The 17,685-nt window shown below is 45.1% G+C and overlaps 1 protein-coding gene across 4 annotated transcripts in view; it reads right to left on the bottom strand.

Moving 5' to 3' along the window:
* The window catches only part of LOC139566711 (phospholipid-transporting ATPase ABCA1-like), a 45,691-nt gene that overhangs the window by 10,724 nt on the left and 17,282 nt on the right, over nucleotides 1-17,685 (bottom strand). Inside the window, exons 9-35 of one of the 4 annotated variants that reach the window (XM_071387966.1) lie at nucleotides 13,087-13,333; nucleotides 12,624-12,763; nucleotides 12,293-12,409; nucleotides 10,669-10,863; nucleotides 9,683-9,891; nucleotides 9,254-9,430; nucleotides 8,719-8,941; nucleotides 8,284-8,505; nucleotides 7,857-8,061; nucleotides 7,527-7,634; nucleotides 7,216-7,390; nucleotides 6,697-6,828; nucleotides 6,325-6,464; nucleotides 6,053-6,190; nucleotides 5,372-5,598; nucleotides 4,964-5,036; nucleotides 4,560-4,762; nucleotides 4,340-4,397; nucleotides 4,113-4,220; nucleotides 3,554-3,702; nucleotides 3,142-3,266; nucleotides 2,687-2,773; nucleotides 2,338-2,527; nucleotides 2,140-2,234; nucleotides 1,990-2,022; nucleotides 1,747-1,852; nucleotides 94-168 (exon numbers count right to left, since the gene is read on the bottom strand). In XM_071387966.1, the coding sequence (XP_071244067.1) occupies nucleotides 94-168; nucleotides 1,747-1,852; nucleotides 1,990-2,022; nucleotides 2,140-2,234; nucleotides 2,338-2,527; nucleotides 2,687-2,773; nucleotides 3,142-3,266; nucleotides 3,554-3,702; nucleotides 4,113-4,220; nucleotides 4,340-4,397; nucleotides 4,560-4,762; nucleotides 4,964-5,036; nucleotides 5,372-5,598; nucleotides 6,053-6,190; nucleotides 6,325-6,464; nucleotides 6,697-6,828; nucleotides 7,216-7,390; nucleotides 7,527-7,634; nucleotides 7,857-8,061; nucleotides 8,284-8,505; nucleotides 8,719-8,941; nucleotides 9,254-9,430; nucleotides 9,683-9,891; nucleotides 10,669-10,863; nucleotides 12,293-12,409; nucleotides 12,624-12,763; nucleotides 13,087-13,333 (3,957 nt within the window). Of the gene's footprint in view, nucleotides 1-93; nucleotides 169-1,746; nucleotides 1,853-1,989; nucleotides 2,023-2,139; nucleotides 2,235-2,337; nucleotides 2,528-2,686; nucleotides 2,774-3,141; nucleotides 3,267-3,553; nucleotides 3,703-4,103; nucleotides 4,221-4,339; nucleotides 4,398-4,559; nucleotides 4,763-4,963; nucleotides 5,037-5,326; nucleotides 5,599-6,052; nucleotides 6,191-6,324; nucleotides 6,465-6,696; nucleotides 6,829-7,215; nucleotides 7,391-7,526; nucleotides 7,635-7,856; nucleotides 8,062-8,283; nucleotides 8,506-8,718; nucleotides 8,942-9,253; nucleotides 9,431-9,682; nucleotides 9,892-10,668; nucleotides 10,864-12,292; nucleotides 12,410-12,623; nucleotides 12,764-13,086; nucleotides 13,334-17,685 lie in introns of all 4 variants that reach the window. The other 3 variants (XM_071387965.1, XM_071387963.1, XM_071387962.1) reach the window with 3 other exon arrangements.

Genomic DNA, 17,685 nt, shown 5'->3' on the forward strand with positions numbered 1-17,685 from the left:
GTGGAATGAGGTGAAAAGTGTATTGTGACATTTTCTGTCCCAAACGTACATTTATACGAGTGTGGAAAATGTGCACCAAAGCAGTAAACTAACCTTGACGTTGTTCTTAGTGTCCAGTCCCTGGATAAAACTGGATAAGCTGGCGAGGAAACGGTCAGCAGCAGTCCCCTATACAGAGAAAGACCACAAAACCCAGTTTAGCACGCAAGCTAAACCCTAACAACATTAAATGCCAACATTTAAACAAATAGCAAGCATTGGTAATCATTGAAATATAATTGTTAGAAGGGACAAAGCCCCGCAGACCATGATCATTTGAGTGGAACGCTCATGAGTACACTCAATATTGTCATGTTTGCTCCCGCTCTTCCCTTCCCCTGGCGCTTGAGGGCGCCAGATTACCCTGCATCACACGCTCCTGCCATCCATCACCCACACCTGCCTTCTCTCGTCACTCGCATCAGCGTTAATGGACTCACCTGGACTCACTTATTACATGTTAATTTCCTCCCCTATATTTGTCTGTTCCCTTGCTCTGTTCCCTGCTGCTGCATTGATTGTTTCTTGTCTAAGTTTTTGTTTGCTGACGCTGTGCTTGTCTCGTTATATGTCCGTCATTTATTAAATGTTACTCCCCGTACCTGCTTCGTCTCTCCAGCGTCATTTTGCGTGACAGAATGCAGCAGCCATCATACGAAGCATCGGGGAGTACTGGCGTTCTGGTTGGAATGGTGGCAGCGGTTCGGGGTCGCCACCAATGGAACCGGGGATGCCTAGCCAGCTTATCGGGCTTTCGCGCCCTAGCTGGCTCGAGAGGTTTCCTTGACCCGGTTGACTCGGATGGCGCTCATCCCACTTCGGGCCTCAGCTGGATCGTCAGTTTTTGCTTGCCCAGCCGGTCCAGGAGTTTTTTTTTGTTTGTCTTGTGTTTTGTTGGTGACGTTGGTGGATTCCGCTGCCGATGGAACCGGGGTGCCTAAGCTAGCCCTTCAGGCTTTCACGCCCTGGCTGGCTCGAGAGGTTTTCCTGGCTCGGCGGTTTCCCATCCCACGTCACACTCCACTGGATCATCGGGCTCCCCTTCAGCGGGATCGACAGGCGTTTTGCCTCAGCCGGATCGTCAGGCTCCTATGCCTGAGCCGGCTCGCCAGGCTCCCACGCTCCTGCCGGTTCGTCGGGCTTTCACGCCCCAACTGGCTTGCCCTGCGCCCATGTCTCGGCCGGTTTGCCCAGGTGGGACGCCGGGTGGCGTCCCAAGAGGGAGGGGTACTGTCATGTTTGCTCCCGCTCTTCCCTTCCCCTGGCGCTTGAGGGCGCCAGATTACCCTGCATCACACGCTCCTGCCATCCATCACCCACACCTGCCTTCTCTCGTCACTCGCATCAGCGTTAATGGACTCACCTGGACTCACTTATTACATGTTAATTTCCTCCCCTATATTTGTCTGTTCCCTTGCTCTGTTCCCTGCTGCTGCATTGATTGTTTCTTGTCTAAGTTTTTGTTTGCTGACGCTGTGCTTGTCTCGTTATATGTCCGTCATTTATTAAATGTTACTCCCCGTACCTGCTTCGTCTCTCCAGCGTCATTTTGCGTGACAAATATGGCCTCCGGTCCCTGCATAACAGAACCTGGACTTCCATTCTAGCCATTCTATTTCTATGTTGGTAATACTGTACAGTACGTTACAGTGGCATTGTTCCAGGGTAAGTATATGGGATATTAAGTATGTAAATGGTAAGGCTTACTCTTTCCAGGTGGAAGCGTCGTCTGATCTCAGAGATGGCCTGATCAATATCATCACCTGGTGGGAGGAGCTGTGTGTTCCTAGCGCCCAATGAGAATCCGCCATATCTGCATAAAAATATATAAATTGTCATATTATTGAATAACGTGGTACAGAACGTTCTCAGACCACTACTGATGCCTATGGCGCGTTCTAAAGACCTACAGTGTATTTAGCATTGAGAGATTGACACCTGCCAGTTTACCTGAATTCATTGACCGAGATTTTGTTCTTCAAACTGTGAAAAGACAACATGTACAGAATTAAAATAAATGTTCCACCTCCTTTCATTTATATAAAATGGAGCATAAAAAAAATATTAACATTTTAAATGAAATAAAACAATAAATGATACCTTTTCCCGATAATCTGAGCATAGGTTTTGACCAGGTAATCTGAGATATTTCTGCCAGTCAGATTTTGCAGGGTACCTTGGTCACTGATTTTCACCTGAAGAGAAAGAAAGAACGAGGTTAAACTTTTGTGGATACTACATTATCTGCATTTCTGTGTGTGTGTGTGTGTGTGTGTGTGTTTTCTCATGGGTGTGTACCTGTGGAGGAGGAAGACCACCAGCTCCCGCTGGGCATTCAGGTAGCATCTTCTTGCGTCCTTCACAGCTGCACTCACACAGAGGAGAGGGGTTTTCCATACTCCAGTTGCCATTCATGAAGATGTCCCTCACACTCTCCAGTACCTCAGGAACAACCCACTCATCATCCAACGTGTTGCAAGGAGCATGACTGTTAAGCGAGAGAGCCCGAGATAGAGAGAGAGTTATAATCATTCTTCAAAGCAACAAGTACTTAACTATCAACTCTTTTACAACCAGTGAATATCGATACTGTAGTTTAAGCCTCATTGTATTTGGTTAGTACGGGGGGGGGGGGGGTCACACTTACGGTGAGTCACAGCGTGAACCAAAGCCATCGTAGCTTGTCAGGGCACCCAACAGCTTGTTAGTGTCTGCATCCTCAGGGGCGTCGTTGCTGCGAGGAGATAATATCGTACCATGGTCAAGGAAACGGACACGTCACTACCTCTTACAACCCAATGGGTGACCGACCTTCATTGTAAATGTTTATATAACATCTTGTGTAACAACCACAATATTCTATTCACATTCGTGTTTCTCAAAAGCTATGTTTACTTCATGAAAGGTTTGAGGTTAGTGTCGCTATCATTCCTCTATGTAAAAAACACTATACAGAACATGGAACTTTGATTTCCAGGCTTTCTGACCCGGTTCAAGTAACTGAGTGAACACGAGAAGCATCTACAAATTCAAAGACGTATGAATACAAATAAAAATTTGGCTGCCACAAATATCGCTCCATGCAGTTAGTGTTGGTCGTACCTGATGAAGGTGAACTGTTCTTCATACATGCCAGGCTCCAGCTCCAGGCTGGGATACCTTCCAAACGGAGGGACGATGAGACTGAAGACGAGGGCGATGCACACGAACACAGCAGGAAGCACGATCTGAAACCAACACAGGACAAGGCTCTTTTTACAACCGGAACAAGATCCAAGATCTACCTCACTACCAAACGAAGAGGTTCCAAGGTCAACACGGCAATTACCCACAATGCCAGTAAAAATACGCCGTAAACTTGCGCAGTACAATAGATGCAGAGGTAAAAATGTACCTGCTGCGCTATTGCTAGATCATGTAATGATGATGAATTACAATGTAACACTTAATAACTTTGATCAACTTTGATTTTATTTGTAATGCCCTAAAGAAATAATTCTGAGGTCCAGTTTACCTGAGCGAAGAAGCCTTTCCTGGAGCGCCGGGCATACAGGAAGCGTTTCCATATCAAAGCCACAAACTGCTGTCTAATCAGACGCCAGCCTTTGACCTGGTACGAGCCTTTACCATCCGAACCTCCCAGCCAGTCCGTCTCACGAGATTCTGGGGCAGGAAGAGGGGAAACGGAATGAGCCTCGTGTGTTCGAGGGGTTTCCACTAGTTACCACAGCCACAAAGTCAAAATATGGTAAAAGCCGTTATATCGTAAAAAATGAATTTTTCATTTAAGTTTAGGGTTAGGCATAAGGCTTGTTTGTGTGATTAAGGTTAGGGTTAGGTTTAAATTCACATTTTAAGAAGAGAAATTGTAGAAATAGTCGGGGTTTATGACTTTGTGGCTGTGGTAACTAGTGACGACAGTGTTCAAGGGCAAAATACACAAATATGATGCTTTAAAATGAGATGAGATCCTTTTTTGCGAATTAACAGTCGGAACGAAGAGTGCATCGTTCCAATGGAACGTGAGAGGAGAGCAGTGATGGTTCATGGGTAATAAATGGTACCTGGGTCACCTTCTGAGTCGTTGAAGTCGAAAGCGTCGTCCTCGTTGAAGGGTTTCAGACAGCTCTGGTGGTCCCCGAACGCATGTCTGCGGTGCCTACGAGCCGGGATGGTGCCATCTGAATGAAAGACGACATAGAGGAGGTTGAGTCACGGGATAATAATGACCAATGGAACACTAATAAATGAAGTATTTGCTATAAAGGGGTTTCAATGGGGTAGTATGATAATGTCTCACCAGATTTGGGAAGTTCAGCAACGTCCACTCCACTGTCCTCTGCTACTTTCAGGAAAATCTACAAAAAAATAGAATACATTTTTTAAAATAAAAGAACCATAGTCAACATACATTCATCAAATAATCAACTGCCACAATAACTCACTTATAAGAATATAGATATAGAATATACATTTCTGAAAAACTAGTCAAATCCAACTGCTTGGTTTATTTGCCGTACCTCTTCCAGGGTGGTGTCTGAGATGCCGTAGCTGGAGATGCCGAGGTCAGACAGGCGGTCGTCGATCTCGTGGAAGAGTTCCACGAAGGCTCCGCCTTTGGCCGCCTTGTAGGGCAGAACGTAGGTGAGTTCATGGCCCAGGTCCTCAACCAGCCTGGCAGCGGGGACGTGCTTGAAGATCACATTGGAGATCATGGTTACGTCTACGAGGGAGAGGAGGATAAGGATCAAAAGGATTATCGTCAGCGTCATTATCGTCAGCATCATTATATTGTTCTTCAGAAAGGTAAGTACCAAAGGGTTTAATTCATCGTTCATTGTTTGGGATCAAATTGAAAAGGGTCAAATAAAACGACCCTCTTATAGGGGTGAAGGTGTGCTCATAAGGCCTTTTTCTGACTTACCAATAGTAGTGGCTTCACTCTCAGGTTCACTACCCAGTCCAGCGTCAGAGCTGCTCTCAGAAACACTGTCCTCCTGCAGAGAGAACAGCAACACATGTTAGTCTAACAGACTAAATCTCTTTAGCAAAAGATACCGGTTAAGGCCCAAAAGGTGCATTTATATATTGGTCTGGCACAGGGCGATTAACTTGGTTATTATGTGAATAAAAGATCAGAGCCGTCTAGCTGTGAGTAGATTTCCATTTCACAACTGTGATGTCTTTAAATCTACCTTTAAAAGTGAGTACCGTAGTTTATATGTGTCGGGAGGTGTCGGGATCTGGGGGATTTTCGTCCCTTCATCCCGGATGCATTTCAATCTACCTTTAGGACTGTGAGGGCCTGAGGTTGGGGCTGAGGGAGGCCCACCTTCTTGCTGTAGGAGACAGAGCTGCTGCTGGAGGAGTTCCTACAGGAGCTGAGGGTCAGGTCGAAGTCTCTCTTCACCAGGGTCAGGTAGTAGCCCGTCCCCAGCTGGGTCTTCAGGAACAGGGAGGAGCCCACGCAGCACAGCTTGCCGTGGGAGATGATGGCGATGCGGTCGCCCAAGATGTCCGCCTCGTCCATGTGGTGAGTTGAGAGGATGATGGTGCGGCCTGAGGGGGAGCGAGAGAGAGAGATAGAGCGAGAGAGAGAGAGAGAGATAGAGAGGGAGGGAGAGCGAGAGCGAGAGCGAGAGAGGGAGGGAGAGGGAGAGCGAGAGATAGAGAGGGAGGGGGAGGGAGAGCGAGAGCGAGAGCGAGAGAGAGAGAGAGAGAGAGAGAGGGAGGGAGAGGGAGAGGGGGTGAGGGAGAAAGAGAGAGGGAGAAAGAGAGAGGGAGAGAGAGAGAGAGGAGAGGAGAGGGAGGGAGAGGGAGAGAGATAGAGGAGAGGGTGTTAGAACCAAGAGGAGGACATTAGATTGGATATAAAGCTAGCCGTTAGCCTATTTACACAATAATTTGCCTGGTTTCCATTATGCAAACAATTTCAGAGCAATTGTTTGCATAATGACAGTCTCACTCCTCCAGCATAGGAGAAATAGTAAAAATGTTATGTAGAGTTTGTTACCGGCACGATACTTCAGAAGCAGGTCCCAAATTCCCCGACGTGCGTAGGGGTCGACTCCAGCAGTGGGTTCATCCAGGATCACGACCTTTGACCCTCCAACGAAAGCCAACGCCACTGACAGTTTCCTCTGCATGCCCCCTGAGACAAAAACAAACGTCAAGGTCAACTCGAGAAATCATTAAGGGTCAAAATGTAAATTATTCTCAGCAATACTACTATTTTTAACAATAGCTGATATAGTTGTTATATCGACAGGAAGGAGAGCCACTTACCGGACAGCGTGTTGCTACGACACTGGCGTTTGTGAGGCAGGCCGATGTCGTTGACGATCTGCTCCATCTCAGCCTTCACCTTCTCCTCAGACAGACCCTTCAGACGGGCATAGAACCAGATGTGCTCCTCCACCGTCAGCCTGGGACAGAGGAGGAGGAGGAGGAAGAGGAGGAAAAGGAGGAAGGTACGAGGGAAGAAAAAAACAGATACGGCCAGTCATAAACGAACAGCTACAATCGTATTATGCGAATCAACTTGAAAACTTGAGTTAGAACTACTAGTCATTTTGTTTTACTTGAACTTGTAAAGTACTAAAACTGGCAACCCCAGTGAGTATATATTACAGTCATAGTACAGTAGTGATGACTTACATGCTGAAGAGAACGTTGTGTTGCGGGCAGACGCCCAGGTTCTGTCGGATGGCGCTGAGCTCCGAGCGGATGTCCTTGCCCAGGATGTAGGCGGTGCCAGAGGTCGGCGGGAACAGACCCGTCAGGATGGACCTATCAGAGCCAGGGAGAACACACAACCATACCTGTCAATTAACACAATTTAACTCAGTACGGTTTAGTTTCACACATTTCCTATGTACTCATATTGCATTGGACTGCTGTATTTTCAACGTGTCAAAATGTTTTAATTGTATCTGTCCCGCTAATTACGATCCAAAAAAAAGATTGCCCTTACACACAAATTAATTTAAGTTGTTTAAAATTTCTAGATTGATAAAAGGTGTATAAACCCCATAAGCTGTCCTGCCACAGCTATGTGACAGGAGCTGTCGGGATCGAAGCATATGATTGGTCTAGTTATGTAAGGGATCGAGGGGATTGGATGCGGGTTTTAAAGAAACGCCCCTCAAGATTAAGGTCTTTGATCCTAGGCCTTACATGGTGGTGGTCTTGCCGGCTCCGTTGTGCCCCAGGAAAGAGGTGATCTGCCCCTCGTAGAAACCCAGGGTCAACCCGTCTACAGCCAGCTTGTTGCCATGGCTATACACCTTCACTAGGTTCTTGATGTAAACACCAGGCTCGATGTGAGACGGCTCCTCTTCAATGCACACAGCTGAGGACGAAACAAGGCAAAATTAGCATCTGAAATATCTCAAATCAAAATCACCCAATCATTTTGAAATTTGTTTTCTTTTTTAAGTGTTAAATCCATCAATAGAGCGGTAAGCCATTTTCTTTTTTTAATCTACCTTCTGCGTTTCCTTCCTTTCTTTCTTGTATATTCTTCCCTTGTTTCTCTCCACACCAGTAGGACTTGGTGAAGGGAAAGTACCAGGGTCTGGGGATCCCATACTGGCCTAAAAGGGCATACCAGGCATCATACACGATGAGTACAAATACACACTCCTTTATGTACAATATAAGATGACGTTTCATAATATGACATTTATTGTCTGGTCTATTTTATTTGCCTAATACTGTTGGTAGACATAAGAAAATGTGTGTAGGTATGCTTGGGAACACATTCAAAAACAATACAGGTTCGTCAAATGACATGACTTCCTCTGGCTGCTGCTTACCAGGGAAGACAGCCTCGATGTACCAGGTCATGACCCCGTAGAGGAAGGAGTCAAACAGCATGAGACAGATGGAGGTGGTGAGGGAGTAGCTGTCCTCTTCCAAGGGGCTGGACAACAGGTTGGACCACTGGATACCCACTCCCTGCTCCTCAAACAGGGCAAAGTACTCACAGCCGAACCCAAACGCCACCGGGGACAACAGGCTCTGGAGAAAGACGGGAGAATAGAACACAAGTTAGAAAAGAGGACTATGTTCATGACAAAGAACAAACAAAAATGCGAGAAAAAAATTGATTCGGACAGTCTTCAGGTCTCGGGCAAGGTAGCTCGTCATCACGTAAGAGTGTTTCACAAACCCACCTCCATTACAATCCCCATTCCAACATTACCACGACCAAAAAAGAGTGTATTAGCGATCTGAACTCACCACAATGACTTTAGCCCCGAAGCCCACATAGTCCTGCCAGGCCACACAGAGGACATAGGGCAGATAGAGGGTGAAGTAGATGATTCCCCCGCAGGCCGCCGCCAGGTTGGCACGGGAGAAGATGGTACTGATGAGGAAGCACTGCATGATGGTTACCACAGCAAAGGAAGCCAGGAACAGGAAGACCACGCAAGGGTCGCTGTAGGGAAGCAGGTTCCCCATCTGATTGGACGAGAGGAGACGGATGAGATTATGAAACACGGTGAATTGTGTGTGTATGTGATTGCGTAAGGGTTCTGTGCGTTCTGTGCATGCGTGTGTGTGTGTGTGTGTGTGTGTGTGTGTGTGTGTGTGTGTGTGTGTGTGTGTGTGTGTGTGTGTGTGTGTGTGTGTGTGTGTGTGTGTGTGTGTGTGTGTCTGCTTCCACACACACACCTTGAGTATGACCACCAGCAGCGAGGCGGAGATGAGCAGGGGGATGAGGCTGCTGATGAACCAGCTGAGCCACAGGATGCCGTTGTCCAATCCCATGATCCTCATGGTCTCTTTGAGCCGTGCCTCCTTCTCATAGACCACGCCCTTGATGATGAGGGCCACAGAGTACATCCAAGCCAGGGTCATGAAGAGAGGCATGGAGCGACTCATCACCCGCAGGAACCTGGAGAGGAGGGAGCACGGAGAAGTCAGGAAATCATGAAAATGATTAAAGATACACCGTACTTTTGCAGGCAGTGTTAACAACTAATCGGATCTTGTTGCCTCTGCTCTGTCGTCCTATGCTCTGCTGTCTTATCCTGTGCTCTGCTCTGCTCTGCTGTGCTGTGCAATGCTGTTCTGTGCTGTGCAATGCTGTGCTGTGCAATGCTGTGCTACGGCATGATTTTATATTGTGTTATACACATATACACTACAATATTTCATCCTGGTGAAACAAAACAGTGCCTCTCCAAGTCTCCACAACGCTACTTACATATCGTCTACGTAGCAGGGGTAAGGCATCTGTTGGATGTAAACTCCAGTCTTCTCTTTACTGCCCGTCACTGCCCTGATGATGCCCTGTTCAATAACGTCCTGCAGGTAGGAGAAACCACCCCAGATGTAGCGCAGGTCCTCAAAGGGATCCGCCCGGGGACCAGGGTCCCAGTAACTACAGAGAGACAAGGGTAGAAAGTAAGGAAGACATGTTCATATACTCTATATTCAGGATTGGCGTCTAATACAGTATTACAACATACTGGACTCTTTCAATAACTAGAATAAGTAAAAGGATAACATATTATACAGCCTACAGCAGGGGTTGGTAACCGGCGGCCCACGGGCCAAATACAACCTGCAAGCCAATTTGATTTGGCCAGCCAGAGTTGTCGTAGGAACATTTTTGTTATGTCATGTATCTTACCCGTCCTTGATCTTGTTGGTGCGCTCCACATTGTCGATGTCCATGCGGATCTTGTAGTTGACGTTACCCGGCAGGTCAGAACTGTTGCTACGGGCGATGTCCGGAAACACTATCCCAGCCCAGAACTTCTGGTTGTCTAGGAGACCCATGGATTTGTTGACCAGTCTTTCCTCATTGGCCACTGGCTCTAGTTTATCCAGGTTCACACACTGCGGAGGGATACAAGAAGGGTTGTCAGGCTAATAACTACTCGCTTGATTTCCATTGACTTGTACAAATAAATGACCATTTTGAATTTGTTTCTCATTTTGACAAATGCACATTGAAAAGCTTATTTAAATGGCCATTGGCAAGGTAGTAATGTGTTAAAGTGAGAAGCTGCACTAATACCGCATAATGATTGTGTTATAGGAGACACAAATACCATGCAAAACGCATAAGCCAGCATGACTGTTGAAGGTCTTGGCCTCCAGCTTTTCAAGACTCCCATACTTTGAAGGGACCAGCGTCACCCAGCCAAGGCCTATTTGGACCCCCGTAACTATTTTCAGCCAGTATGTGTCAACTATAATTATCTGTAATGGAAAATCATTAGGTTGTCTAATTGCGTTTAACCTGGCATGGCAACAACAGTTACCCTTTCATTGAAGCCAATAAAATCGATCAGCATTTAGCTACAGAAAGCAGGGTTACGTAAAGTCTAAACTGTGTTAAATTGATCCGATTTACAAAGGCATGGTAACTGTGATGTTCCCAGGGAACCGAAGGCTTAGAATGACCACGCAATCTATTGGGAGTTCAGCATTAACAGAAACTAACCAGGGGCTTATTTATCATCTTATGTCCCTTTACCTTGAACTGAGCTGACAGAATTAGATAGGAGTGTAGACTATAGAATGTTGGCCAATTCCACCTACGGTATGCAATTTTCTTATTCGTGTCATCTAAGTGTATAACGGTCTTTGAGAACAGCTCAACACACGCACCTCCATAAAGCGGGAGATGGTCTTGATAGCGTCGTCGGTCTCGTTGAACACCTCTCTCCAGGTGTAGGCCGAGCCGGCGGGACGTTTGTCCTCCTCAGCCTTGGTCAGGAAGCGGGACACGTCCTCCACCTTCCACTCTGTGCCAGCCAGACGGTCGTTAAAGAAGCGGGCGCTGGCGTTGTTCTGAAGCAGTGTCTAAACAGGAATGAGGTAACAGATAGATATAGATTCCGATATAGATGCCGTATTGGTTGCCTATAATTATTTGTGTAGTGTGGAGTATTTTTTTTTAAAGACTAATAATATATATATATATATATATATATATATATATATATATATATATATATATATATATATATACGGAAATACATATAAAGAGAATAAGACAAAGACAATGTATGGTCTAAACTGTAAATTTAGACTTTGTTTTTTGTTCCCTTCATATCCTTCATCCATCCTATCCATTAGCCTGTATCTATTATCAGAGGTCTCCTATCAATACCACTCCCACCACAAAGTACTATGTAATGATAAGTCAATTTCAAGCCGTTGTGGTTAATGGCCACATTAACTGGAAGCCACAAAAAATACCACAAGATGAATTGCTATGGAGAAAACGCCTCTGGGAGTTCATTTTTGTCATATATTTTCGACCACTGTGAGGCACTATGGGACCGGTGATATACATTGCCGGTAGGAACATGGCTTTTCTCATAGCATGAGGAGGAGCCATGTTAGGTAGCTACCTCGTAAGAAACGGAAAGATCCTGTCTCCTACAGTTACCTTAAATTAACATGACTCAAATAATGTAATATCGTCGTTGTTTGTCCCTTCCAACTGCATATTCTCAAAACGATCAACCTACTGTGTGTACACCGAAAACACTGTCCCCTCTTTTCTAACCCGTTGCTTAAAAATAGGAAAGTTCTGAAACTGCAGTAAAAGTGCAGTAACTGCAGTTGCTGTGGTATTTTGGACACAGCAATTGTAGAATATACTGCACTCTAACTGCAGTTACACAGCAAAATGACTGCAGTTTATTTTGGACGTAGTATTTGCAGCATACTGCAGTTATACGACACTCTGACTGTAATATTTTTTCCATAAGGGACACCGTAGACCACGTTAGTTACGATGATGGAAATCTTTAACAACATCTTGTCAATAAATAATACTAAACCACACAGCAAATGATGTATTGCTTGGACTGTCTGGGGATTCTTTCACTTCAAAGTGCTATCACTTCAAAGTGCTTTCACTTCAAATATTTTCCCCCCTTCATAGTTCTGACTTTGCTGATAGCTACTTTGTTGATGTACTTACCATGACTGTGATATGTGGTCGTCCCACCTAGCCATCTTAAGATCAACGCACTAACTAAGTCGCTCTGGGTAAATCTAAAAGATCTTAGCTTTCTCTTAGGCTAATAGGAACCATGACAACCTTAGCAGACTCAAACCCTATCGACATTAAACCTATACGCGGAACCTTATTTTCAGTTTGACGTGTTCTTCTACAGTGCCCGATGCTGTTGGTATCATGACAACCGATCTGTAGCTACTGTATACTGTAGGTACAACTGTAAATACCATGAGATCAGGTGAGAGAGTAGAAACTCACCCGAACCAGGTTCATCTCCTCACTGCTCTCCATGAAGGTCCAGACTTTAGGCCTCATCTCCTCCCACATCCCACCCAGGTCCCTCAGGATACCCAGCTCCTGGAACGTCTTGTTCATCTGGGCGGGGGGTGGGGAGAAAGAGAGAGAGAGATAGGAGAGAGCGTTATCAGGGAGAGAGAGAGAGAGAGGAGAGAAAAAGAGAGATAGAAGGGAGGGAGGGAGATGGTTAGAATGGCTGCCTGGCCTCAATGCCGAGTTAGTGGAGAAACACTTATGTGTAGGTTCCTTTTCACGCAGGCTTCTTTGTGTTCCTTCAGTTAGAGTCTCTCACCTCGTGTATGATCCTCTGTGTGGCGGGAGTGTCGGGGGTATACAGGATCTTTCCCATGAGGAGAGGCTTCAGGGCCCTCCAGATCATCCTGGAGATGGGGCTAGCTTCCAGACTCCTCATCATGCTGTTACAGTACGGAGCTGAGGGGTGGAGGACAGATAGACACAGGTTAGTATCACACCACCGTAGGCAGAGTATTCAGTAGCCTATACACTTTGAAGAGGGTTACGGTAGCTATCTCTGTTATAACACCAGGGAGGAATACACTGGTGTCCATACAGCCTGTATCCCCCCCCCCCAAAACTGTTAAAAGCTTTACCAAAAATTACAAACTGAAATTGCATCTGATTGAAGTGTGTGGAGATTCCTTTTTTACTATAAAATTATTAACAAATTGATCCACATTTGATATAAGTAAAAACTATTAATGAATTTTAGAGCAAGGAGTTGACCAAGGACTGACTTGAGGTGTTGTCGTAGGCGGACACGGGTTCGTCGTCGCTGCCGTTGCCGCCATGGTTACCGAACAGGGCCTTGTAGTTGTTGTCCTCGTACCAGTTGAGCGACTTGATCTTCAGTCCGCCGCCCTCGGGGTGGCCACAGATGATACGGGACACGGCCTGGTACATGTGGCTGGGGGAGCCTGTGGCGTTGGCTGTCAGGTAAAGGATCTCGTTACGCATCTCCTTCCAACTCTTCATACTGGCCAGCTAGGGGAAGAGGAGAGGAATATGTACGTTTAAGAAACTATTGAATATTGAATCTATTGAATCTTCTGAATCATATTATTCAGGATTTTGTTATTTGATGCATTTGTCTAGTACCTATTTATTAGAATGTTTACTCTTGTATTTGTGTATTGTGTTCTACTGTGTTTTGTGTACGCGTAAATTAAAGTATTTTCAGAGTACAGTAATATGTGTCATGTCAACACATGATTACAACATGTGCCGAAGACATGTTGAGACATGTTTACAACAACACTCAGTTGGTGTGAGTTCAGAGAGTTAATGAAAGCTATTCCAGATAGGAGCCTTTGGCTGCAACGGGCCCTGGTCAAAAGTAGTGCACTATATAGGGAATATGGTGCCATTTGGGAAACAGACTTTGTTAGACATAAGGTTAAAAACACTTGTCCTAACTGCCTGCCTAACAGCCTGGGACATATATAGCAACTGTTCTTGTCACCATAGGCGGAAATCCCAGGGGGGACGGGGGGGACACGACCCCCCCATCCTGGAAAAAATATGATTTGTCCCCCCCAATCTATCACTGTAAACATAACTATGTAATTTCAATAATATGCAATGAAAGCAGTTGTGCTGATTATAGACACTTAATAGCGCCTTTTTAAGTTTCAAAAGATTGCGACCACCCCGCCCTTTGCCTCACAATGGTTTGATCCACTGCCAGTTCTTTAGCTGGCAAGGTAATAGAGGGTTCGTATCTACTGTCCGAAAGGCACTCAATGTACGTAACTGACGTGAGGTTAATCCAGTCAATCGCGCCATAGCAATGTTTACATTTTTATGTTGGCAGGGTTCACACACTAGCTGAATTTGCAGAGCTAGCGCGCAAACTAAAGCAAACATTAACTAGCAAGCTAGCTAGTACCTATTCCATTAATGTGGCGTCGTCAAAGATGGAATCTTTGCTATCGTCAGTTTATTCCAAGATCAGCATGCAGCTGTAGTGCTTCAAAGTCCCTGTGATAAGGTTAGCGATAAACTGAAGTCCAAACTGAACAGAACTACACTCTCTTATACCATTGTCTTAAATATATTTAATGGTCTCGTTGCAAAAGCAAAGTTGTCGCTAGTAAACTTTTTTTAATTTATTTTATTTCACTTTTTTTTTTTAAGATTATAGCAAACACCACAGAAACGGAATTGGTGCTCGCTAGCTTTACAAATTCAGCTATTGTTGGAAGCCAGCCAATATGAAACAAACTATATTAAAATTAGAAAAGGTTGTAGCATATGTTGTGTAAATGTGTGTGTGTGCAGCTAGACCGGCCAGCCAGCCAGGTAGAAAAATGGCAGAAAAAAAGTAAAAAGACGGACATCAGAGTATTTTTCAGTACACCAAAACGCAAAGTAAGAACTCTAATAGCCTAATATCTCAAAGACGAGTTGATAAAATGTTCATAAGAAAGAAGTGAAATGCTAATGGTAATGTTTTACAATGATGTCATTAGGCAGAGCAGGCAACAGATGGCACACAGACAGCAGAGCTGGGGACAGATAGGCAGGGACAGACTGGCAGAGACAGGGAGTCTCAGGTAAGTTTGTTGAGTCTTTGTTTGGCAACATTATGAAAGGTTCTCAATTTTTTTTACTTGTAAAATAGGGACATAATTGGAAAATGCCATGGATACCCCCGCTCTCAACTTAAACTGATGACTAAACTAAGATTTGTTTATGGCAATGGTATTGCTGTTGTGATTAATTGTGTAGTTTTGGGTACCGGTAGTTAGGAGTACGGCAAACACCTTATTTATTTTCTAGGAGACAGACTGAGTCAGTGAGGGTGGTGAAAGGGAAAGAGCCAGGGAGAGAGACTTCAGAGAACAATGTCACAGCCACGGCAGGACCAGGTGTCACCCTTGTTGCCAGCAGCACCAGTATAGGGGACAGTGGCACAGCATTGTCCAGTTACCTCAGTGATGGCACAAAACCATATCAGCCACACCCACAATTTTTGAACCGCAAACTCTTGCCAACAGAGTGTTGACGTTTCAAGAGGCCCCAAAGCACAGAATGAAATTCTGAACATCATGGCCAATACAATCATTCGAGGCATTGCAGCTGAGATTAGGTCTCTTCCGATTGTACAATTTTCATTAATTGTTGATGGTACTCAAGATGTCTCTGGTGCTGAACAGGAGAGTGTCTTTTTGCATTATGTTGACCATGACCGTGTCCCTCACGAGGAGTTTATTGGGCTATACAGGGTGTCGGAGACAACAGGCGAGGGCATTGCGAAAGTGGCAACTGAAGTGTTGTTGAGGCTCAATTTGCCCATGTCTGGCTTACGTGGGCAGAGTTACGATGGTGCCTCAAACATGGCAGGAAAATACACAGGTGCACAGGCAATTGTGAGAAGGCAGCAGCCATTAGCCCTCTATGTCCATTGTGGAGCACACTGTGTAAATCTGATTACACAGGCTTGCTGCTCAGCCTCCCCACTGATCCGGGATTCCCTTTCTTGGGTCCATCAGTTAGGTGTCCTCTATGGCCAGTCAGGAAAGTTTAAGAGCATGTTTGAATCAATTGCCACGTCCAAAGAAACACATCTGCCCATCCGGAAACCCCTATGTCCAACAAGGTGGACTGTGCGGAATAATGCTATTAGAGCTGTGCTAGGGCAGTATGAGCGGGTACTAAGCAGCCTAGAGGAGAGTAGTTTTTAGTACATGACAGTACACTTACAAATTATTTATTTCATGTTATTTTATTTAAAATTGCATACTTTGTGCGACATACTTGTCCATAGCTGCTGTTTGAAGAGTTGAGACACTGACTGAAGGATATTTTGTTTGATTTATTTGGGTTTTTCATTGAAGTAGTTATTTTGCTTTTAGAACTGTACTTATTTTAAGCTTTTTGTTCTTTTTTTTTTTTTCTTTTTCTTTTTTTTATTTTAAATTTTATCCCCTTTTCTCCCCAATTTTTCGTGGTATCCAATCGCTAGTAATTACTATCTTGTCTCATCGCTACAACTCCCGTACGGGCTCGGGAGAGACGAAGGTCGAAAGTCATGCGTCCTCCGAAGCACAACCCAACCTAGCCGCACTGCTTCTTAACACAGCGCGCCTCCAACCCGGAAGCCAGCCGCACCAATGTGTCGGAGGAAACACCGTGCACCCGCCCCCTCGGTTAGCGCGCACTGCGCCCGGCCCGCCACAGGAGTCGCTGGAGCGCGATGAGACAAGGATATCCCTACCGGCCAAACCCTCCCTAACCCGGACGACGCTAAGCCAATTGTGCGTCGCCCCACGGACCTCCCGGTCGCGGCCGGCTGCGACAGAGCCTGGGCGCGAACCCAGACTCTGGTGGCGCAGCATAGCACTGCGATGCAGTGCTCTAGACCACTGCGCCACCCGGGAGGCCAAGCTTTTTGTTCTTGTAAAGATATTGTAGTAGACTCAGGCCAGTGGCACATTTAATGACTATATAAATGTATCAGAAAAAGTAAAATTAAAAGGTCAATTCAATACGGAGACTAACTTTGTGATGGTTCTCAATGGAGACTCTTTTAGATGAGATCACACCATGTTCATTGTATTTATGAAAACTACACCCATACAGTGTACAGTACCATTGCTACCTACTGGCCTTTCTTGATATTGCTAGTTGTAAGTACGAATACCTGCATACATACTGGACTGGTAAGGAGCACTGCTATAACTATTATTAGTAGTAGTATTATAATGATTTAAACATTTGAACAAGTTGGTTAAACCCTTCAGTTAACTACTGTACCTATCAATTATTCAGTTGTAGGAATTATGGTTCCTCAATATACATTTAACATATTACAACGTAGGCTATGTGTTACAGCACTACTTTTGGTGTCCCCCTCAGGAATTGCTCTTGAGAAAATGTAATGTAATTGTCCCCTCCAAGGTTGATATCAGATTTTCGCCCCTGCTTGTCACACACACTCAATTGGCATGGTAGCCTGAAAACGTTGAAAACATGTGGCTTGTGTGGTCTATTGTGCAATCCCCCTCCCATATTTTCAATAAAGGATTTTTAAAAAACATTTTAAATACTCAAATCCTTATTCTCCTCAAGTCAACACTACTTGTGAGAATTCTGTGTCCGGTAATAAATTAGAATAGCAATGGGTTCACTGTGCACTCTAGGTCAGAAATGCTGACAATCCACAAACATTTAAGCCTCTAAAAGAAAACTTCTATGAGAGTTCAACTTTTTTTAGTGCGGACCCATCACACCTTTTTGCTTATCTGAATTCCCAGGTTATACGCACTAACCAAACTTCCGGGAGAGCGCCATGGTCCCCTTTTGATTGAGTATTTAGCTAATCTGGGTCTTTA

The sequence above is a fragment of the Salvelinus alpinus genome, chromosome 39, assembly GCF_045679555.1.
Source record: "Salvelinus alpinus chromosome 39, SLU_Salpinus.1, whole genome shotgun sequence".
Taxonomy (NCBI): domain Eukaryota; kingdom Metazoa; phylum Chordata; class Actinopteri; order Salmoniformes; family Salmonidae; genus Salvelinus; species Salvelinus alpinus.